The sequence below is a fragment of the Lissotriton helveticus genome, chromosome 1_1, assembly GCF_964261635.1.
Source record: "Lissotriton helveticus chromosome 1_1, aLisHel1.1, whole genome shotgun sequence".
Taxonomy (NCBI): domain Eukaryota; kingdom Metazoa; phylum Chordata; class Amphibia; order Caudata; family Salamandridae; genus Lissotriton; species Lissotriton helveticus.
Genome location: NC_136057.1, coordinates 907,462,500 through 907,487,328, shown reverse-complemented (window position 1 = coordinate 907,487,328; position 24,829 = coordinate 907,462,500). Strand labels below are relative to the sequence as shown.

At 44.7% G+C, this 24,829-nt stretch overlaps 1 protein-coding gene across 1 annotated transcript in view; it reads left to right on the top strand.

Moving 5' to 3' along the window:
* Positions 1-24,829, top strand: part of PLXNC1 (plexin C1) — a 510,673-nt gene that overhangs the window by 365,634 nt on the left and 120,210 nt on the right. The window contains exons 15-16 of the mRNA XM_078676006.1: positions 22,207-22,303; positions 24,537-24,638. Of these exons, the coding sequence (XP_078532132.1) occupies positions 22,207-22,303; positions 24,537-24,638 (199 nt within the window). The remainder of the gene's footprint in view (positions 1-22,206; positions 22,304-24,536; positions 24,639-24,829) is intronic.

Here is a 24,829-nt window from a genome sequence, read left to right as displayed (position 1 = left end):
AATTATTATTTCTATGGGAGAACCAAGCCCTCTTAACGTTTGCCATAGTTTTTGATGATTAACTAAATCTGTCAAGTCTACAAAACATAAGTGAAGTGTACCTTCTTTAGCTAACGTGTACTTCCCAATTAACAGGTCTAGATTTAAACATTGCTCCACTGAAACCATACTGTGCCTCTGTTAAGATGTCATTTTCGCCGGCCCAGTCTTCAAGCCTTTCCAGCATAATTCGGCCCATGATCTTAGAAGGGGAATCAAGAAGGTATATGTCATTGCTTCTTTATACCTTAATAAACTTCAAACTAAAAAAAAAAAAAAAAAGAAGGTATATTGGGCGGAACCAATTTGCCTTTTCCCTGCCCCTTTTTTAAATATGGGTACAATAATACTTTCAACCCATGTGATTGGCAAAGCTCCTCCCAAAGCAGCTTTAAAAACTGTCACTAATATTGGTGTCCAGAAATCCAGGTCATACTTAAAAACATCAATCGGCACACCACCTGGACCTGCTGCTTTCACACTTGCACTTTTCTGAAGTGCAAGTTTTTACTTCCTCTGGTGTGATTGACGATGTTTTAACTGAATTTACCCACATACATTTTTCATTTTTCTAGTCTATGATGTTTATATCTTCTGGGTTAAAAATACTCTTAAAGTGTGACACCCAGTCTTCTGGTGGTACTACGGTATCAATCCTTACTGCATTATTATCTTTAAAGTATGGATGATTAACTATCTTCCAGAAGAGGGCTGGGTCTTTCAGCTCTGCCGCGCGGTTAAGGCTTTCCCAAGCCTCATCACGGATCTCCCTTTGTCTTATTTCCAGTGTCTTTTTATAATCTCTCCTGGTGGCACTAATTTTTTGGGGATCTCTAGGTTTTTGTTTAAGCACAGATTTCAGTTCCCCATATAACCTTGTGCATTCATGGTTAAACCATCTTTGTGTTGGACTACGCTGTTTTATCCTTCTTTTAGATTTTAAATCACCTGAGATTACTTTAGTGATATTAGCGAAGGCATTAATAACCGCTGTTTGGGTAGAGGAACCATCCAAACAAATTTCAAGATGTTTTGGTGTTTTTCCTTTAAGGGTTTTCATTAATAGGGATGGATTAACACCTGTCTATTTGAAAGAAACACCATTATTACCTTGGGTGTCGATATCAGCGTCTGCGTTCTTACTCCTTTGTTTTGTCAACAAGTTTACCTCCAATATCAAACTTAGGGAATGATGGTCACTAAATGTACTGATATTTATCAGCACTTCCTTGGCCAAATCATTGCCATTAGATGATATTATTACATGGTCTATATTTGAGGATGATCTTGTTCCCACAAACATATGCGGATTTTCTTCCCCGTCTGAGGTAATTGGATCTAAAATTATTAGATCATATTTGTGTATTACATTATTAATGGCTTCCCCATATCTATCATGTTTAAAATGGGCAATCTTTTCACCAGAAGGATCAAAGTACCCGCATGGCTCGCCAGCTTCTATATCACATGTAACACAATTAAAATCCCCAGCCCAACGTGAGACCCTGCAATTCCCTTCATAAAACAATCTAAATCCCTTTCTAGTGAATCAATTAATTTTAAAAACTGATAATATTGTGATTCAGTAAAGGTTTTCCCTACGATCAGCGGGGAGGCAACTGGAATTAAAGTTGCCAGACCTCCCTTCGCCCTTCCCTTTCTGGATGGTATTGCACTTGTGCAAATGCTTTGGTACTCATTTAAGCAAAAAGTTTCAGGGCACCAAGTTTCCTGTAATAAAACAACCCCCCGAACCTCCAGTGTATTTTGCCAGTTGGCATCATTGATCTTGTTTTTGCTGCCAGTTATATTCCATGTCGTAATTTTTAGGATGTTCCTCAATCGTGTTTCAGGATCAGCTATCGGGGGGTTAACGGCTTTGTCACTGTAATCATGCTCAGGTGCAACCTCTATCTCTCTTTCACAATTATCTGTTAAGGTAACCTTTCTTGCATTTGTTTTGGGATTGCCATTTCTTATATTGGTGCTTGTAGTACAATGATAATGAATTCCCTCCATAGTAAGGGGGTTGCCGAAAATGTGTTCCAATCACTTCGGCCTCCTCTGATGTTAACTGATAGGAATAAGGAGTTAGACAGACCTGGTTTTGCTGTGTATTTGGCTGATATTTATCATGCTGTATTAGATCATTTCCCAATGTATTGCTAATGTCTCCTTTAGATCTCACGATTTGAGACCCTTGTGATCTATGAGGTGGCTGTGAGCACTCACTTACAGAAAAGGCCGAAAGGGATATGGTCCCTCTACTCTCATTTGGATTTAACTATACTACCTGTACACTGTCTCCGATGGAAGGGACTATTGGGGGATGGCTCGTGCTTTTATCAGGGTAATCCAATTGTACTGGCTGTAGTCAATCACATGCTTCTAAACCGGATAGGGGAGCAAATCTATTTTCACAGCTTAGATTGTAAACCATGGGTGGACCTCTAGGGACCGCCCAGGTCTGTCTCCCCGACATCAAGCATGGTTGAATGGTCTCTGATAGGTTTATGGGGAATGGCCTATAGAAGAAGCCCAAAGGTAGCACTATGATCTTGTTGGAATTTCTATCAAGGTCAGTAACCAGAATATCCAATAATAAATGTACAAATAAACCATTGTTAAAATGTAGGACCACACAGTCTCCCCCCTTTTCCTTCCTTGTGGGCCCTATCCAAGTAACTCTCCTCGCCATGATCAAATGGCCTTGTATAGCCCCGTCCCACACTCCCACCCCCATCAGCTTTTGTTCCACCCAGTTCATAGCTTTAGTCATTATTTGGGTTGTGGTTTCTGCCTGGCCCTCCCTCAGTAATGGCACATTTCCCAGTACCACCACCAAGAGTGCTGCTGCCGGTGGAAGATGCAGGGTCGGGGGCTGAATGCCAGTCCTTTTTATACGTTGGTCAGATCTTTCAATCGTCAAGTTAACACATGCGCTTTCTTGTTTTAACTATATTGTGCCCTGCCCCATAGGTGCATTAACATCATTGGTCATTGACATCATCCGTATTGTTTAGGTTATTACCACCAGTTGGGCTTGTTATGCCTCGGGCAAATTATGGTTGTGTCCACTAAAATGTTAGATTCATCCATGTTCTTGGCTAAGTTGGTATTAGGTGAAAGTGCCAGCCTTGGGGGTACAGGCTTATTCCTTTTAGGTGATGTTGAATCTACAGCAAGCATCCCTTTACTCATGTCTTGGCAGATACTTTCAGGGATCTATGCGTGTTCGTTTAGCAGGGGTAAAGACCTATTTTTGGTGATTAAAGCCTCTCGGATACGGAAATTTGATTTGGATTGTGATTCAATGCCATTTAATTTGTCTTCTATATAGGCCAGTCTCAAGAGGATTGGATTCAGCATGGTAAACATCAGAATTTCCAGCCTCTGCCATGAGGCTTCGTCTTGGGGTAGGCAAGCTGTTTAGGGTGAATCGATATTTGATATATCCGCGGAATTTGAGACCCTTTTTGTTGTAACATCTCCCCCTTTTTTTGACAGCTTAGCAAGTTTTGCAGGTTTGAGTCTCTGCGGGCCCCTCTCCCCTCTTCCTCTTCACGACTAGGTCAGGAATTACTACTGAGCTCGCAGTTTTAGTTTTAGTCTGTCTTGATGCCCTGGTGGATGATCTTTGGGAAGTACCAATTGACTCTAACTCTGGTGCAGCGCGTCACAGGGTATCGAGGCTGTAGCTATATCAGGGACTATTTCAGCGACTACATCAGGGGCTGTTTCACTCGCTAGGTCAATACTAGATCCACAGTACTGAGGTGTTGTTGTGACTATATCCCCTAATGAGGATTTTTTATTAACTACAGGTTCCAGTGATAGTCGCCGTTCCACCCTCACGATCTTGTGTTCAAGTGCAGAGGTGGCTTTAATCAGAAATTGGTTAAGGGTCTAATTGATAGTCCCAGCTAGCTGCGCACCTTTCCCCTTCACCTCTCGCTTGCTCATCTTTATATTTGATCTCTGAACAGTTGTATATTAAACCGGTGCTTTCCACCATTGGCAAAGTTAATTAAAAGATAATGTATAATAAGGAGCCATCCACAGTACGTTCCTTTGATGTAGATCTCAGGGGGGGAGCCCAGCCCAGTTGCCTCCGGTCTTTCACGGGCGCAGATGGTCCCGCCATTGGCCCGGGCTTTGCACGAGGACGACCAAGGGCATGCCCGCGTGCGTCCTGCGTTGCGTGAGCCCTGGCCCCCAATGAGCGCCTCCTGAACGCGGTGCGTGGTGTGTGTGCTGCTAAGGTTGATGGGGGATGTAGTCCCCTGTTGGCGGTAATGTGCCTTCATGGTTGGCCGTGGATGCGGACCCATTAGCGGCCTCATGCACCCCAGTATCGCTGCGGGAGCCGTGGCGCTCAGAACACGGTGTGCGGCGTGCACGCCGCTAACGATGATGGGGGATGTAGTCCCCTGTTGGCGATAAGGATCCTTCGGTGATTGGGCATGGATGCGGCCCCACCAGCGTTCTCATGCGCCCCAGTATCAGCAACAGGTAAGGCAGTAACAGAGATTATGGGCTCCCACGCTGCAGGAGCCCTGACCCCCTTTTGAGCGCCTCCTGGCGCTCAAAACGCGGTGCACAGCATGCGTGCCGCTAAGAATGATGGAGGATGTAGTCCCCTGTTGGCGGTGATGATCCTTTGGTGGTTGGACGTGGATGCGGCCCCAGCAGCGGTCTCATGCGCCCCAGTTTTAGCAACAGGTAAGACAGTAACAGAAATTATGTGGCCCCCTTTTGAGCTCCTCCTGCCACACAGAACGCGGTGCGTGGCGTGCGCGGCACTAAGGATGATGGGGGATGTAGTCCCCTATTGGCGGTGATGATCTTTTCAGTGGTTGGGCGTGGATGCGGCCCCAGCAGCGGTCTCATGCGCCCCAGTATCAGCAACAGATAAGGCAGTAACAGAGATTATGGGCTAAATCCGACGCTTCTATTGGCCAATTAGTGTCTCAAAGAAACAACAAATAACTGTGGGTCTAATGATACATTCAAAACATGCTACGTACGTCTGGCTATGTGTCTGCTGCTACTGTTTTAAGCAGAGGACAGACTGGACAGTCAACCACTGTGAAAAATGTCCATCAGTTACTCATTTTTGGGCTCCCAGTACATCATTTGGTCTACTCCACAGTAGTATGACCACCACTCCATCCCCATAGATGTATATCGGAGAAGTAAAGTGGTGGATGAATGTCTGGTAGGTTTTTTTTAAATTATTTGTGAGTAACGGACAGCAGTGCATAAAAAATAAGTGCGAAGGGGAAAATATAAGATTAGATAGTGCATACAAACATTACTTTATTCTAAGGTCATGCACCTCCAATGTTAAAAACGACAATAGTGCAAAAAAGTCAGATGATTCAAACAAATAACTTCTGACTGGGCTATCTGGTCGACATGTTTCTGCGGGTAAAGGTCATTGATTGAACCAACCGCTTCCTCAGGACCCATAAACTTAATTGCTACTGCATAATGTGATAATGTGTGAAAACAACAGGACATTTGTGAACAGAAAAAAGTGTCACCTGTACACTTCCATTTTCCTCCTATGAAAGTCCGGTTGAAATAAAGCCAGCATGTCAACATGTAATGAAATATAAACAATAATAACACCTTCGTTAGTAAGGGCTATACAAGCGAAATTGCTATCATAATTTCAACACTATATCTGGGTCAAATGACCCTAGTATAAATCACATTGTATCTAGAATCAATGCCTCACCTTAATTTGTAAGGGGAATTGCCTCACCTCACCTGGCAAACAGCTCAGGAAAATGAAGCCCCGCTCTAAAAATGCAGAAAATGTATACAAAGATCAATATTAAAAAACCTGTGTCAGGTCAAGGCAAAAACAGACCAGTGGGATGCTTGGTAGGCAAGCCACTGGGGGTCAATTGTCTCATCACTCCAAAAATAAGTTTCAGACTAATGAGCCGAATTGTTAATCACAATAGTATCAGGCATCAGATGTTGAGAATAGCCAGTAGTGACATCTTGCTATTATTTCTAGATGTCTGCCCTTTGCCTGTTGAGCCAGTTTCATAAAGCGCAACAGTGTCTAGCTAATGGGCAATCAGATCTGCCATGTGCGGTCATGAGACAGAAAAGTATGTTAATCTGCACGCGCGTCGTGAATGACAAGACGCGCTCGAACACTGACTCTCAGCGCACTTGGTGTGCAGCAGCTCGTATCAGTCTGAGCCTCAGTGTAGCATGCAGACGCGCTCGCGTTCAATATCGCGTCTAGTACAAGCCCCTAATGAGTTAAAAGCTTAGCCCCTCCTGCGCCCTCACCTCTCCGTCGGTACTTCCAACAGTCAGCCGAGCTGTTTGGGGAGGCGCCGACGGGAGGAAGCGAGCATTACCTTATTGGTTCTGGGTCGGTTGACGAGTGTCACGTGGACGGCACCAGAAACTACCCGGATAGGTGGGAAATGTAGTCATTACACCTCACGCATGCGTGCTCTGGCACGCAGCAAAAACTACACACGCACATGGGGAATGTAGTTTATAGACGACAACCACTCATGTTGTAATTATAGAATTACACAGAGTTGGTTAATGTAGTTCAGCGCCACCGCGAGTAAAGGGTCAGTCTTTAAACATTATAGCGCGTGTGGAATATATAAGTGCTTAAACAGATGCTTAAACTGTGCACAATCATGCCAGAACTTAAATGTTCCTGGAAGATGTAGTCTCACAGCCACTGGCGCACAATAGTTGACATCCGCATGAACAGCGGTGGAAAAGTGGTTTATTGCGCAGCTACCAAGCGCTATGTAATTAAGGAACTACAGTTCGGTGTCAGCGCAAATACATCCGTCCGTATATAGAACGCGTGACAAGTGCCCAAGCGCTCAAGGGGGTGTTAATCATCAATGGAAGGAATGCCATCAGTACTTCCTAGATCTCACAGCGAGCTCACTCAGGAATGGCATGACGCCATCCCGGTGGGAAAGAGTCGGTGCACAAATAATGTAGATCATTACTCTAACCTCAGGATTCCAGTAGGAGGCCAGCCAATCAAATGCCTTCAAAGTCAGACCAGTATTCATGTGGTGATAGTAGGGGAGCATTGCTACAGTGTCATCCATGGGATGTCTTCATTAAGCCCGCCTTTGTCGCAGTTGAGCTTGTACACCCATTTCTGCTCGATCTTGAACAAGTATCTTGATATATCTGTAATATGCAGGGGAATATTGGGTTGCTCCAGCACGGTCCACTCAAATTCCGTAGGCTTGTGCCCCACTTGGATGAAGTGATTTGTCAGTCTGGTCGATTGTTTTTTACATCTTATCGTACTCTTATGTTCAGAGATCCTTGTTCTGATCTTCCGAGTGGTCATGCCGACATATCTCAGCGAGCAAGGACAAGTGATAAGGTAGATGAGATTGCTGCTATTGCAGTTTGTGAACCGCTTTTGTTCCCACTCACGGTTCGTTCCTATGTCAATCGTGGAGGAGTGTCTTGTCTGTGGGCACGCAGCACAATTGCCACACGGGTGATGTCCTGTCACAGGCGGCAGATCCCAAATTGCCCCAACTTGGTGGATTTCTTTGGGTGGAGGTCTGGTGTGTACCAGCTTGTCCCTTAAACTGGCTGCTCTTTTAAAAGCAAATAGAGGTTGAGGTAACAAGTCTTTACCAGTGTTCAAGATCCTCCAATGCTTCTGTACTATCCGTTGGATTGCATTTGATCTTGTGCTAAAAGTATTTACGAAAGTCATCCTTTCGTTCTTGACCTTGGGGACCGGTGGTTCCAGTAGAGCTTCCCTATTGTTATTAGCTGCCCTCTTCATCGAGCGTTTGATCAGTTTTTTAGGGTAACTACGTGCAGTCAGCTTAAGCGCCAAATCAGCTGCATGCTTTGTGGAATCCTCTTTAGTTGTACAGTTCCGCTGTACTCGCAGGAACTGTCCGTAAGGTAGATTGTCGCGTAGCGATTTCGGATGACAACTGGTATACTGCAGTAAGGAATTGCGAGCCATTGGCTTTCTGTATAATTCCGATTTCAAACCCTGTGGTGTTGCAGTGATCAAAAGGTCTAAAAAAGCCAATGATTGTTGGCTGCTTTCCAATGTGAAGCGTAGATATCTGTTCTGGTCATTCAACCACCCGTGGAACGCTTGGAGTGAGGCCTCATCTCCTCGCCAGATCACCAAGATGTCGTCAATATATCTCTTCCACGAGCGTATTGATGTTGAAAAGGGGTTGTCATTGTTCAGGACACAGTCTTGTTCAAACTTGTGCATATAGAGATTCGCCAGGGACGGAGCAAAAACGCTGCCCATACTTGTCCCGGACGTCTGTAAGTAGCACTGGCCCTCGAATTCAAAAAAGTTCTCCTTCATCGCTATTGTAGCCAGGTCCATAATCAGGGAGATGGGTGTCATTGAGTCCCACGTTTGTTCACCCAATAGCATCTCTATCGCCTCAAGTGTTTCATTCTGCGGGATAGAGGTATAGAGTGACTCGACGTCAAAGGAAACCAGGTGGTCTGTCAAGTAGTTGAATTCGAGGTCTGGTAGCAGTCTGAGTAGGTCTTTGGTATCTTGGAGGTAGGTGGGCATCAACTTCACCATGGGCCTCAGGAATACGTCCACGAAGGTAGACAAGGGTTCTAATATGGACCCAATCCCTGAAATGATAGGCCTGCCAGGTGGTGGTCTCCTAGCCTTGTGTATCTTGGGCAAGATATAAAAATACGGTCTCACCGGATGTTGAGTCGTCAAGTAGGCCGCTTCTTTGGTTGTTATCCAGCCTTCTGCCAGCGCCTCTTCAACAATGTGCCCAATGGTTGTCTTAAGTCTTGGTGTGGGGTCTTCAGTTAATAGCTGGTATGAACTTGTGTCTCCCAATTGGCGTAGACACTCCTCCTTATAGGTGGTTGTGTCCAGGAGGACTGTGGCCCCACCTTTATCGGCTGGTTTAATCGTGATTGAGCGATCATTAGCCAGGTCTTTCAGGGCGTGCTGTTCCAATTTAGAGATGTTCATAAATGGATTATGCGGCTGTTTGAAGAGTTCTTGTACATCATGCTGTACGGCTTCCTCAAAGGTGACTACTTTAGCTGGAACCATTGCTGTGTGTGGGCTAAAGGTTGATGGATTTTTTAGTCCCGTATTTATAGGGACAATCTCTGTTTCTTCAGCCTTGGAGGAAAAGAAGAAATGTAGTCTAACCTTACGGAAAAATTTTGACATCTCAATTTGAGTCACAAAAGGGTCTCCTGCATTGGTACCCACAAAGCCCAGTCCTCGATTCAGTACTTTCTCTTCTAGTAGGGTTAGGTTGCGTGAGCTAAGATTCACTACGAGGCTGGTCCCGTGCTCTGACCCGCTTGTTCCTGGGGGACCTGCTTGCCGCTCCGGAGTCCCATTGCTTGTTGAGGGACATTCCATTGGACCTGGCCTTGTCCTTGTCCTTGTGCTGTCCGGCGTCTTCCGCGGGACCTCCCCCGGCCAAATCCTAAAAAAGGCATGTTCTGGCCTGGATAGAATGGTATGGGTCCAAACGGTCCCATCTGTGGCGGGACCTGAGGGGGCCCTTGCATCCAAGGGTTAGGTGGCCACCAAGGGTTAAACTGTCCCTGATTGTAATTCTGTCCCCCTCTTTGTTTCCACTGGCCTCTCCCTCTTGGTTTAGTTGCTGAATTGCTTTGATTGGAAGAGTCAGAATCACTTGAATTGTCAGATGAAGATGTCCCATATGTGGAGCCTCCTGTTCTCCCATTACGATTGAATGGTGTCGGGACATAGTTGGCACTGGTATAAGGATAAACTCTCTCCTTAGAGAACTTCTCTAGATCCTTCTTGCATTTCTCTAATTTGGAAAATAGGATGTTGTCTTTGAAATCCTTATTAGATTTATTGTTTTCATCCAGCTGTTTGGTGAAAAGTTTCCCAGTTATGGTTGTTTTGATTTGGCCTTCGAGCAGTTGGATCTCGATCATTATTTTATCTGCAGCTTTTTTTGCAGTCTTGATTATTAGGACCAGCCAATCCCTCGTGCATTTCCACGCAATGAGGTACCAGTCTCTAAGGAAGTCAGGATCATCTAGAAAAAGTCTAGGTGAGTTTACAACAATCAGGCCTGTTGGTGCTCCATTCCCTCTGAGATATTCCGCCATGGTGATACCATGAATACATATGCGGGAATGACTTTTCTTCAGAGACAAAATCTTAGGCCAGCCATCCTGACTTGCATCCTGAGGTTTGGATATATTATCCAGCATGCTAGGGTTGTCTTCTAATATCGACTGTATTTCAGCCTCATCGAACGCTAGGCCCAAAATGGATGCCATAGTTCTCAACAAAATGGAGGGATGAGAACAAAAGAGTTCCGCCTATACCGTGACACAGATAGTCAACAAAGACTAAGTCGCCTCAACCTCACCTTGGAGGTGGGCAGTGATATATTGATTTATCACCTAAAATAATGAACCCGCAGCCTCGGCTGCTCTGGAACTACAATCAACAAACAATCATTTAAGGGTTCGAAGGGAAATATTTAAAGACCCGGGCACAGTTATAACCCCCAAGAACGAGTACTAAGAAACAACAAATAACTGTGGGTCTAATGATACATTCAAAACATGCTACGTACGTCTGGCTATGTGTCTGCTGCTACTGTTTTAAGCAGAGGACAGACTGGACAGTCAACCACTGTGAAAAATGTCCATCAGTTACTCATTTTTGGGCTCCCAGTACATCATTTGGTCTACTCCACAGTAGTATGACCACCACTCCATCCCCATAGATGTATATCGGAGAAGTAAAGTGGTGGATGAATGTCTGGTAGGTTTTTTTTAAATTATTTGTGAGTAACGGACAGCAGTGCATAAAAAATAAGTGCGAAGGGGAAAATATAAGATTAGATAGTGCATACAAACATTACTTTATTCTAAGGTCATGCACCTCCAATGTTAAAAACGACAATAGTGCAAAAAAGTCAGATGATTCAAACAAATAACTTCTGACTGGGCTATCTGGTCGACATGTTTCTGCGGGTAAAGGTCATTGATTGAACCAACCGCTTCCTCAGGACCCATAAACTTAATTGCTACTGCATAATGTGATAATGTGTGAAAACAACAGGACATTTGTGAACAGAAAAAAGTGTCACCTGTACACTTCCATTTTCCTCCTATGAAAGTCCGGTTGAAATAAAGCCAGCATGTCAACATGTAATGAAATATAAACAATAATAACACCTTCGTTAGTAAGGGCTATACAAGCGAAATTGCTATCATAATTTCAACACTATATCTGGGTCAAATGACCCTAGTATAAATCACATTGTATCTAGAATCAATGCCTCACCTTAATTTGTAAGGGGAATTGCCTCACCTCACCTGGCAAACAGCTCAGGAAAATGAAGCCCCGCTCTAAAAATGCAGAAAATGTATACAAAGATCAATATTAAAAAACCTGTGTCAGGTCAAGGCAAAAACAGACCAGTGGGATGCTTGGTAGGCAAGCCACTGGGGGTCAATTGTCTCATCACTCCAAAAATAAGTTTCAGACTAATGAGCCGAATTGTTAATCACAATAGTATCAGGCATCAGATGTTGAGAATAGCCAGTAGTGACATCTTGCTATTATTTCTAGATGTCTGCCCTTTGCCTGTTGAGCCAGTTTCATAAAGCGCAACAGTGTCTAGCTAATGGGCAATCAGATCTGCCATGTGCGGTCATGAGACAGAAAAGTATGTTAATCTGCACGCGCGTCGTGAATGACAAGACGCGCTCGAACACTGACTCTCAGCGCACTTGGTGTGCAGCAGCTCGTATCAGTCTGAGCCTCAGTGTAGCATGCAGACGCGCTCGCGTTCAATATCGCGTCTAGTACAAGCCCCTAATGAGTTAAAAGCTTAGCCCCTCCTGCGCCCTCACCTCTCCGTCGGTACTTCCAACAGTCAGCCGAGCTGTTTGGGGAGGCGCCGACGGGAGGAAGCGAGCATTACCTTATTGGTTCTGGGTCGGTTGACGAGTGTCACGTGGACGGCACCAGAAACTACCCGGATAGGTGGGAAATGTAGTCATTACACCTCACGCATGCGTGCTCTGGCACGCAGCAAAAACTACACACGCACATGGGGAATGTAGTTTATAGACGACAACCACTCATGTTGTAATTATAGAATTACACAGAGTTGGTTAATGTAGTTCAGCGCCACCGCGAGTAAAGGGTCAGTCTTTAAACATTATAGCGCGTGTGGAATATATAAGTGCTTAAACAGATGCTTAAACTGTGCACAATCATGCCAGAACTTAAATGTTCCTGGAAGATGTAGTCTCACAGCCACTGGCGCACAATAGTTGACATCCGCATGAACAGCGGTGGAAAAGTGGTTTATTGCGCAGCTACCAAGCGCTATGTAATTAAGGAACTACAGTTCGGTGTCAGCGCAAATACATCCGTCCGTATATAGAACGCGTGACAAGTGCCCAAGCGCTCAAGGGGGTGTTAATCATCAATGGAAGGAATGCCATCAGTACTTCCTAGATCTCACAGCGAGCTCACTCAGGAATGGCATGACGCCATCCCGGTGGGAAAGAGTCGGTGCACAAATAATGTAGATCATTACTCTAACCTCAGGATTCCAGTAGGAGGCCAGCCAATCAAATGCCTTCAAAGTCAGACCAGTATTCATGTGGTGATAGTAGGTGACTTTCGTAAATACTTTTAGCACAAGATCAAATGCAATCCAACGGATAGTACAGAAGCATTGGAGGATCTTGAACACTGGTAAAGACTTGTTACCTCAACCTCTATTTGCTTTTAAAAGAGCAGCCAGTTTAAGGGACAAGCTGGTACACACCAGACCTCCACCCAAAGAAATCCACCAAGTTGGGGCAATTTGGGATCTGCCGCCTGTGACAGGACATCACCCGTGTGGCAATTGTGCTGCGTGCCCACAGACAAGACACTCCTCCACGATTGACATAGGAACGAACCGTGAGTGGGAACAAAAGCGGTTCACAAACTGCAATAGCAGCAATCTCATCTACCTTATCACTTGTCCTTGCTCGCTGAGATATGTCGGCATGACCACTCGGAAGATCAGAACAAGGATCTCTGAACATAAGAGTACGATAAGATGTAAAAAACAATCGACCAGACTGACAAATCACTTCATCCAAGTGGGGCACAAGCCTACGGAATTTGAGTGGACCGTGCTGGAGCAACCCAATATTCCCCTGCATATTACAGATATATCAAGATACTTGTTCAAGATCGAGCAGAAATGGGTGTACAAGCTCAACTGCGACAAAGGCGGGCTTAATGAAGACATCCCATGGATGACACTGTAGCAATGCTCCCCTACTATCACCACATGAATACTGGTCTGACTTTGAAGGCATTTGATTGGCTGGCCTCCTACTGGAATCCTGAGGTTAGAGTAATGATCTACATTATTTGTGCACCGACTCTTTCCCACCGGGATGGCGTCATGCCATTCCTGAGTGAGCTCGCTGTGAGATCTAGGAAGTACTGATGGCATTCCTTCCATTGATGATTAACACCCCCTTGAGCGCTTGGGCACTTGTCACGCGTTCTATATACGGACGGATGTATTTGCGCTGACACCGAACTGTAGTTCCTTAATTACATAGCGCTTGGTAGCTGCGCAATAAACCACTTTTCCACCGCTGTTCATGCGGATGTCAACTATTGTGCGCCAGTGGCTGTGAGACTACATCTTCCAGGAACATTTAAGTTCTGGCATGATTGTGCACAGTTTAAGCATCTGTTTAAGCACTTATATATTCCACACGCGCTATAATGTTTAAAGACTGACCCTTTACTCGCGGTGGCGCTGAACTACATTAACCAACTCTGTGTAATTCTATAATTACAACATGAGTGGTTGTCGTCTATAAACTACATTCCCCATGTGCGTGTGTAGTTTTTGCTGCGTGCCAGAGCACGCATGCGTGAGGTGTAATGACTACATTTCCCACCTATCCGGGTAGTTTCTGGTGCCGTCCACGTGACACTCGTCAACCGACCCAGAACCAATAAGGTAATGCTCGCTTCCTCCCGTCGGCGCCTCCCCAAACAGCTCGGCTGACTGTTGGAAGTACCGACGGAGAGGTGAGGGCGCAGGAGGGGCTAAGCTTTTAACTCATTAGGGGCTTGTACTAGACGCGATATTGAACGCGAGCGCGTCTGCATGCTACACTGAGGCTCAGACTGATACGAGCTGCTGCACACCAAGTGCGCTGAGAGTCAGTGTTCGAGCGCGTCTTGTCATTCACGACGCGCGTGCAGATTAACATACTTTTCTGTCTCATGACCGCACATGGCAGATCTGATTGCCCATTAGCTAGACACTGTTGCGCTTTATGAAACTGGCTCAACAGGCAAAGGGCAGACATCTAGAAATAATAGCAAGATGTCACTACTGGCTATTCTCAACATCTGATGCCTGATACTATTGTGATTAACAATTCGGCTCATTAGTCTGAAACTTATTTTTGGAGTGATGAGACAATTGACCCCCAGTGGCTTGCCTACCAAGCATCCCACTGGTCTGTTTTTGCCTTGACCTGACACAGGTTTTTTAATATTGATCTTTGTATACATTTTCTGCATTTTTAGAGCGGGGCTTCATTTTCCTGAGCTGTTTGCCAGGTGAGGTGAGGCAATTCCCCTTACAAATTAAGGTGAGGCATTGATTCTAGATACAATGTGATTTATACTAGGGTCATTTGACCCAGATATAGTGTTGAAATTATGATAGCAATTTCGCTTGTATAGCCCTTACTAACGAAGGTGTTATTATTGTTTATATTTCATTACATGTTGACATGCTGGCTTTATTTCAACCGGACTTTCATAGGAGGAAAATGGAAGTGTACAGGTGACACTTTTTTCTGTTCACAAATGTCCTGTTGTTTTCACACATTATCACATTATGCAGTAGCAATTAAGTTTATGGGTCCTGAGGAAGCGGTTGGTTCAATCAATGACCTTTACCCGCAGAAACATGTCGACCAGATAGCCCAGTCAGAAGTTATTTGTTTGAATCATCTGACTTTTTTGCACTATTGTCGTTTTTAACATTGGAGGTGCATGACCTTAGAATAAAGTAATGTTTGTATGCACTATCTAATCTTATATTTTCCCCTTCGCACTTATTTTTTATGCACTGCTGTCCGTTACTCACAAATAATTTAAAAAAAACCTACCAGACATTCATCCACCACTTTACTTCTCCGATATACATCTATGGGGATGGAGTGGTGGTCATACTACTGTGGAGTAGACCAAATGATGTACTGGGAGCCCAAAAATGAGTAACTGATGGACATTTTTCACAGTGGTTGACTGTCCAGTCTGTCCTCTGCTTAAAACAGTAGCAGCAGACACATAGCCAGACGTACGTAGCATGTTTTGAATGTATCATTAGACCCACAGTTATTTGTTGTTTCTTAGTACTCGTTCTTGGGGGTTATAACTGTGCCCGGGTCTTTAAATATTTCCCTTCGAACCCTTAAATGATTGTTTGTTGATTGTAGTTCCAGAGCAGCCGAGGCTGCGGGTTCATTATTTTAGGTGATAAATCAATATATCACTGCCCACCTCCAAGGTGAGGTTGAGGCGACTTAGTCTTTGTTGACTATCTGTGTCACGGTATAGGCGGAACTCTTTTGTTCTCATCCCTCCATTTTGTTGAGAACTATGGCATCCATTTTGGGCCTAGCGTTCGATGAGGCTGAAATACAGTCGATATTAGAAGACAACCCTAGCATGCTGGATAATATATCCAAACCTCAGGATGCAAGTCAGGATGGCTGGCCTAAGATTTTGTCTCTGAAGAAAAGTCATTCCCGCATATGTATTCATGGTATCACCATGGCGGAATATCTCAGAGGGAATGGAGCACCAACAGGCCTGATTGTTGTAAACTCACCTAGACTTTTTCTAGATGATCCTGACTTCCTTAGAGACTGGTACCTCATTGCGTGGAAATGCACGAGGGATTGGCTGGTCCTAATAATCAAGACTGCAAAAAAAGCTGCAGATAAAATAATGATCGAGATCCAACTGCTCGAAGGCCAAATCAAAACAACCATAACTGGGAAACTTTTCACCAAACAGCTGGATGAAAACAATAAATCTAATAAGGATTTCAAAGACAACATCCTATTTTCCAAATTAGAGAAATGCAAGAAGGATCTAGAGAAGTTCTCTAAGGAGAGAGTTTATCCTTATACCAGTGCCAACTATGTCCCGACACCATTCAATCGTAATGGGAGAACAGGAGGCTCCACATATGGGACATCTTCATCTGACAATTCAAGTGATTCTGACTCTTCCAATCAAAGCAATTCAGCAACTAAACCAAGAGGGAGAGGCCAGTGGAAACAAAGAGGGGGACAGAATTACAATCAGGGACAGTTTAACCCTTGGTGGCCACCTAACCCTTGGATGCAAGGGCCCCCTCAGGTCCCGCCACAGATGGGACCGTTTGGACCCATACCATTCTATCCAGGCCAGAACATGCCTTTTTTAGGATTTGGCCGGGGGAGGTCCCGCGGAAGACGCCGGACAGCACAAGGACAAGGACAAGGCCAGGTCCAATGGAATGTCCCTCAACAAGCAATGGGACTCCGGAGCGGCAAGCAGGTCCCCCAGGAACAAGCGGGTCAGAGCACGGGACCAGCCTCGTAGTGAATCTTAGCTCACGCAACCTAACCCTACTAGAAGAGAAAGTACTGAATCGAGGACTGGGCTTTGTGGGTACCAATGCAGGAGACCCTTTTGTGACTCAAATTGAGATGTCAAAATTTTTCCGTAAGGTTAGACTACATTTCTTCTTTTCCTCCAAGGCTGAAGAAACAGAGATTGTCCCTATAAATACGGGACTAAAAAATCCATCAACCTTTAGCCCACACACAGCAATGGTTCCAGCTAAAGTAGTCACCTTTGAGGAAGCCGTACAGCATGATGTACAAGAACTCTTCAAACAGCCGCATAATCCATTTATGAACATCTCTAAATTGGAACAGCACGCCCTGAAAGACCTGGCTAATGATCGCTCAATCACGATTAAACCAGCCGATAAAGGTGGGGCCACAGTCCTCCTGGACACAACCACCTATAAGGAGGAGTGTCTACGCCAATTGGGAGACACAAGTTCATACCAGCTATTAACTGAAGACCCCACACCAAGACTTAAGACAACCATTGGGCACATTGTTGAAGAGGCGCTGGCAGAAGGCTGGATAACAACCAAAGAAGCGGCCTACTTGACGACTCAACATCCGGTGAGACCGTATTTTTATATCTTGCCCAAGATACACAAGGCTAGGAGACCACCACCTGGCAGGCCTATCATTTCAGGGATTGGGTCCATATTAGAACCCTTGTCTACCTTCGTGGACGTATTCCTGAGGCCCATGGTGAAGTTGATGCCCACCTACCTCCAAGATACCAAAGACCTACTCAGACTGCTACCAGACCTCGAATTCAACTACTTGACAGACCACCTGGTATCCTTTGACGTCGAGTCACTCTATACCTCTATCCCGCAGAATGAAACACTTGAGGCGATAGAGATGCTATTGGGTGAACAAACGTGGGACTCAATGACACCCATCTCCCTGATTATGGACCTGGCTACAATAGCGATGAAGGAGAACTTTTTTGAATTCGAGGGCCAGTGCTACTTACAGACGTCCGGGACAAGTATGGGCAGCGTTTTTGCTCCGTCCCTGGCGAATCTCTATATGCACAAGTTTGAACAAGACTGTGTCCTGAACAATGACAACCCCTTTTCAACATCAATACGCTCGTGGAAGAGATATATTGACGACATCTTGGTGATCTGGCGAGGAGATGAGGCCTCACTCCAAGCGTTCCACGGGTGGTTGAATGACCAGAACAGATATCTACGCTTCACATTGGAAAGCAGCCAACAATCATTGGCTTTTTTAGACCTTTTGATCACTGCAACACCACAGGGTTTGAAATCGGAATTATACAGAAAGCCAATGGCTCGCAATTCCTTACTGCAGTATACCAGTTGTCATCCGAAATCGCTACGCGACAATCTACCTTACGGACAGTTCCTGCGAGTACAGCGGAACTGTACAACTAAAGAGGATTCCACAAAGCATGCAGCTGATTTGGCGCTTAAGCTGACTGCACGTAGTTACCCTAAAAAACTGATCAAACGCTCGATGAAGAGGGCAGCTAATAACAATAGGGAAGCTCTACTGGAACCACCGGTCCCCAAGGTCAAGAACGAAAGGATGACTTTCGTAAATACTTTTAGCACAAGATCAAATGCAATCCAACGGATAGTACAGAAGCATTGGAGGATCTTGAACACTGGTAAAGACTTGTTACCTCAACCTCTATTTGCTTTTAAAAGAGCAGCCAGTTTAAGGGACAAGCTGGTACACACCAGACCTCCACCCAAAGAAATCCACCAAGTTGGGGCAATTTGGGATCTGCCGCCTGTGACAGGACATCACCCGTGTGGCAATTGTGCTGCGTGCCCACAGACAAGACACTCCTCCACGATTGACATAGGAACGAACCGTGAGTGGGAACAAAAGCGGTTCACAAACTGCAATAGCAGCAATCTCATCTACCTTATCACTTGTCCTTGCTCGCTGAGATATGTCGGCATGACCACTCGGAAGATCAGAACAAGGATCTCTGAACATAAGAGTACGATAAGATGTAAAAAACAATCGACCAGACTGACAAATCACTTCATCCAAGTGGGGCACAAGCCTACGGAATTTGAGTGGACCGTGCTGGAGCAACCCAATATTCCCCTGCATATTACAGATATATCAAGATACTTGTTCAAGATCGAGCAGAAATGGGTGTACAAGCTCAACTGCGACAAAGGCGGGCTTAATGAAGACATCCCATGGATGACACTGTAGCAATGCTCCCCTACTATCACCACATGAATACTGGTCTGACTTTGAAGGCATTTGATTGGCTGGCCTCCTACTGGAATCCTGAGGTTAGAGTAATGATCTACATTATTTGTGCACCGACTCTTTCCCACCGGGATGGCGTCATGCCATTCCTGAGTGAGCTCGCTGTGAGATCTAGGAAGTACTGATGGCATTCCTTCCATTGATGATTAACACCCCCTTGAGCGCTTGGGCACTTGTCACGCGTTCTATATACGGACGGATGTATTTGCGCTGACACCGAACTGTAGTTCCTTAATTACATAGCGCTTGGTAGCTGCGCAATAAACCACTTTTCCACCGCTGTTCATGCGGATGTCAACTATTGTGCGCCAGTGGCTGTGAGACTACATCTTCCAGGAACATTTAAGTTCTGGCATGATTGTGCACAGTTTAAGCATCTGTTTAAGCACTTATATATTCCACACGCGCTATAATGTTTAAAGACTGACCCTTTACTCGCGGTGGCGCTGAACTACATTAACCAACTCTGTGTAATTCTATAATTACAACATGAGTGGTTGTCGTCTATAAACTACATTCCCCATGTGCGTGTGTAGTTTTTGCTGCGTGCCAGAGCACGCATGCGTGAGGTGTAATGACTACATTTCCCACCTATCCGGGTAGTTTCTGGTGCCGTCCACGTGACACTCGTCAACCGACCCAGAACCAATAAGGTAATGCTCGCTTCCTCCCGTCGGCGCCTCCCCAAACAGCTCGGCTGACTGTTGGAAGTACCGACGGAGAGGTGAGGGCGCAGGAGGGGCTAAGCTTTTAACTCATTAGGGGCTTGTACTAGACGCGATATTGAACGCGAGCGCGTCTGCATGCTACACTGAGGCTCAGACTGATACGAGCTGCTGCACACCAAGTGCGCTGAGAGTCAGTGTTCGAGCGCGTCTTGTCATTCACGACGCGCGTGCAGATTAACATACTTTTCTGTCTCATGACCGCACATGGCAGATCTGATTGCCCATTAGCTAGACACTGTTGCGCTTTATGAAACTGGCTCAACAGGCAAAGGGCAGACATCTAGAAATAATAGCAAGATGTCACTACTGGCTATTCTCAACATCTGATGCCTGATACTATTGTGATTAACAATTCGGCTCATTAGTCTGAAACTTATTTTTGGAGTGATGAGACAATTGACCCCCAGTGGCTTGCCTACCAAGCATCCCACTGGTCTGTTTTTGCCTTGACCTGACACAGGTTTTTTAATATTGATCTTTGTATACATTTTCTGCATTTTTAGAGCGGGGCTTCATTTTCCTGAGCTGTTTGCCAGGTGAGGTGAGGCAATTCCCCTTACAAATTAAGGTGAGGCATTGATTCTAGATACAATGTGATTTATACTAGGGTCATTTGACCCAGATATAGTGTTGAAATTATGATAGCAATTTCGCTTGTATAGCCCTTACTAACGAAGGTGTTATTATTGTTTATATTTCATTACATGTTGACATGCTGGCTTTATTTCAACCGGACTTTCATAGGAGGAAAATGGAAGTGTACAGGTGACACTTTTTTCTGTTCACAAATGTCCTGTTGTTTTCACACATTATCACATTATGCAGTAGCAATTAAGTTTATGGGTCCTGAGGAAGCGGTTGGTTCAATCAATGACCTTTACCCGCAGAAACATGTCGACCAGATAGCCCAGTCAGAAGTTATTTGTTTGAATCATCTGACTTTTTTGCACTATTGTCGTTTTTAACATTGGAGGTGCATGACCTTAGAATAAAGTAATGTTTGTATGCACTATCTAATCTTATATTTTCCCCTTCGCACTTATTCTTTATGCACTGCTGTCCGTTACTCACAAATAATTTAAAAAAAAACTACCAGACATTCATCCACCACTTTACTTCTCCGATATACATCTATGGGGATGGAGTGGTGGTCATACTACTGTGGAGTAGACCAAATGATGTACTGGGAGCCCAAAAATGAGTAACTGATGGACATTTTTCACAGTGGTTGACTGTCCAGTCTGTCCTCTGCTTAAAACAGTAGCAGCAGACACATAGCCAGACGTACGTAGCATGTTTTGAATGTATCATTAGACCCACAGTTATTTGTTGTTTCTTAGTACTCGTTCTTGGGGGTTATAACTGTGCCCGGGTCTTTAAATATTTCCCTTCGAACCCTTAAATGATTGTTTGTCAATTAGTGTCTCACCTTCATTATCACATACAAAGAAGAAATAAGGGAAAAGGAGCTGCTCAGATAGTTCTTTTTAAATTTATTTTTCAACTAAGTTCTTCCCTATACAAACAAGAGAGATAAATACAAACACAATACTTAACGTACATGAATGAATAACATTATGATCTTCAAAAAACTAGACACTCTCATCATTTTTAATGCACCTGAGCCAAACCACTTTCCTGGCGTCACCAAAGTCCTGTGAAGGTCGAATGATTTTTTACTGGGAATTTAACAGATGTTTACTGTTTGATAGAAATCTAGACTGACTTTGTGCGCGCGTTTATCTTCAATTCCCTATGTCCTGTCCTATTGAGCCACTTCCTCACCAATACATTTTCCGTATTCAGTTATGAAATGCAGGTATGCAAGCATGCTGCGGGATACTTTATAGTATATCACACAGCGTGTTGTCACAATGAGAACAAAGATGGGTAAAGTTACCTTTCTGGTGACACTATTACATCTAGTTTTTACCCTCCTGAGGGTGACATCGCCTAGTGCCTGGACTGGTAGCCGCTTCAAAAACTGTCTAATATATTCTTTGTGCACCTGGGACCATGCACGCGGCGGTGGGTCTTCTCCTTGCACAGCACCATTTTCCTTCATCCGAAGGAGCCAATCAGTGTTTTTACTTATCCACGGGCTGCCAGGCTTAGCAGTATGGTTAATAATGGAAGATTATTAGAGGTTATGGGTAATGGTTTTACCGGGAGGCTAAACTAATCCAAATCCTGCATCTCATGTCTCTCTAACCTGTGGGTAGGTTGCACAGCAACAAAGAAACTCTGTTGGTTCATCTTTTTGCAAGATCACAGTACTACACAAACATTCAGCAGCGGAAGGATTTGAGTGGTACCAGGAGCCACTTACAGGTAATGGTCTCAGAGGCTCTTTGGTGCTACCGTATGACATTAGCTTCCCCTGGTTATCGCTGCTTTAATGATGTTATGATATAGTCATTCCTTTACAATACTTTTGTGTTTTTAGGTCAAACTGGGCAACTTCAAAACATCTGTCAAAGCAGAACCAGAGTTGTTGTACCTTCTTGCTCTGATCCCAGTCTTGCTGATTATAATTATAGTGGGTAAGCTGCATTTTGGATTGTTTCCATGTATGTTTCCATGTCATTTTATCTGTTATGCCACCTGATCTCATAGATGCATTATTGCGGTGGTGTTTGATGGAGGGGTTCTAGGCAATTTCCAGAGCAAAGGCACTTTGTTTTGTTCTGCAAAACATATTCTTTATCAGCATCATACTCCAGTTCTTGCGATTAATAGTGTTCTAACATTGCACAGCAATTGAATTTGTACAACTGCATAACCCCACAATTTTGTAGGATGCACTGCTTTTACTGCCAATTTTCCCCTCCCCCATATACCTTAGTCTTATTTCTCCTCTCCTTGTGTGTGTTTTGTGAAACCCCATGGTGTTTTATTTGTTTCTCCCCTCTCCCTTCCCAGTGCCTCTGTCCCAAACAACCCTATGCTCCAGTGACAACAGCGGTGTGTGCTCTGAGTGTAGAACTCAAGTTTACATCTTTCTTCTCTCTGAACACTGCACTAACCCTTCACCTCTCTCTAGCATCCTATACTCCACCGCTTGAACTCTGGGGTCCACCCTCTTGCCCCCGCCTGTACTCTCTTGCAGCACACTGCCCCGCCCAACCTCGCCTCCCCTTGCCAACATATGATCCATATTACACCCTGTACCATCCCTGGATTACACCTCAGCAAGGACAGTTGCACTGCAAACCTCCCTAACAAAGAACAGCTGTATTCCATGGAGCACTTTCGGTCCTTTCGTCAAAGCTGCTCAGAGAATCGTGCAGAGGAGGGTTATGGACATAAGTTGTGAAACAAATTGTAGACTGGGCGAGGTGAACAGGCTTGACCTGAACTACAAGATCAGCTGTGGTGAGCTCCTAGTACCAAATCAGCCAACAAATTAAAATAGCATCCTACTCCAAATGCAGGTGCAACCAATTAAATGACCAAGATCCTGGCCTGAAGCATTGTGAATGGGTGGTAGAGCACATATGTCCAATAAGGATCCTCCAATGATCCTCTCCGCTCTTTTTCAGCCAGTTTGTTTCCCTTTCTTTTTCTATTTTTGCAGAATGCCTAATTCCTTAGGCTTCCACCTGAATGCTTCCATTGCAGTGTATGGACATGTACCGGGTAGCTGGGAGAAAGGCATCGGCTGCTTCCTGTGCCATTATTCATCTGTGTATGAGGCGGAGGATTGCATTGGTGTTGCATGTGTTGCACCTGTTGGATGCTTGATATGGCATTGTACACTGCTGCCACGAGTCTTGCAACTGCTCATTGTCGTAGAGAACCTCAAGGTTGGATTGTTAAGGCGGGCACTCAGGCAATGGATGAAAGTCCCGTATTTGAGCTGCAGCTGTGGGCCGCTTTTTTGGCCAGCGTGGTGGCCGATTTGGGCTTTGCTGGTCAGATGCGACTAGTGGTCCAGTGGGGCCTAAGCGGCCTTTCCGGTGGCAGGTAGACCTCTATTATCTCCCTTTTACCAACAGGGCGGCAGTGTCATTCCCAGTCTCTCGCTAGGCCGGCCCAGTAATGTATGAACATTGCCCAGAAGCAGGGGGCCTGAGCAGGAATGGCCTAACTTATATTCAGGTGTGGTTCACCATTGTGAACTAATCCATACACGTAGAGTTCTGGCAATATTTGCATTTTGTTTTATCTCATTGAAGTTAAGAAAACATGCATCTTAGAGAACCCCTCCCCTCCTTCTTTTCCAATACTTAAAACACCGAAGCAGTGGTTTGTGGAAAGGCACAATCTTAAAATGTGGACCACTTTATGGGGTACCTGGGCCTATTTTTAATCCAAATCGAACCCTGGAAAACTTTGCACTCCTCCTGTACTTGTGCTGTGTGTTAGTGAAAGTTGCTAAAAACATTTTTTTACAATTCAAAAAGCGAAACTATAGATTACTATTAGAGGTCATGGTGTAATTCCTCGGTGGTTTTAAAATCATTTAGAAAGAGATTTCATTGGGACTGGCACCCTTCCTCTAGTGGTATGGCCTACGTGCTTGCAAAGTGCAGACGTAGACCATGGCAGTGTCATTGACCCAGAGTCACGCGCATGAACGTTTAAGACATCATAGGAACTGAGAAAAAGAATGAAGGCCTGTATGGTCCGTCAGTGAGAAACTCTATATATACCTACAGTTTGTCTTCAGTGTTGCTTTGGAATTTAATTCGAGAGGTTCGTGTCGCGCGAAGATTGGTAGTGTGAATGTGTGTTTGTACTGAAAACAACTAATGATGTTCTCTTCTCTGGCAGCCGCCATCTTGATAACTAGACACAAATCCAAGCAGCTGAGCCGCAAACTGAGTCTGAAGCTCGAACTTCTGGAATCCGACCTTCGAAACGAAATACGGCACGGTAGGGTCCCTCTGGCAGCTGAGTATGCCTTGTGTTATTTATGTCTCTTTTTATGTCTACTGTCTTTGAGCTCTCTTTAGCATCGCGAATATACTGTAGCATCAGTTATACACGGTCCAAATAAATTGTTTTAGATATGTGATAAAAGTAGGAACTAACATTAAGGAAAGTCATCTAAATACTATTGTTCA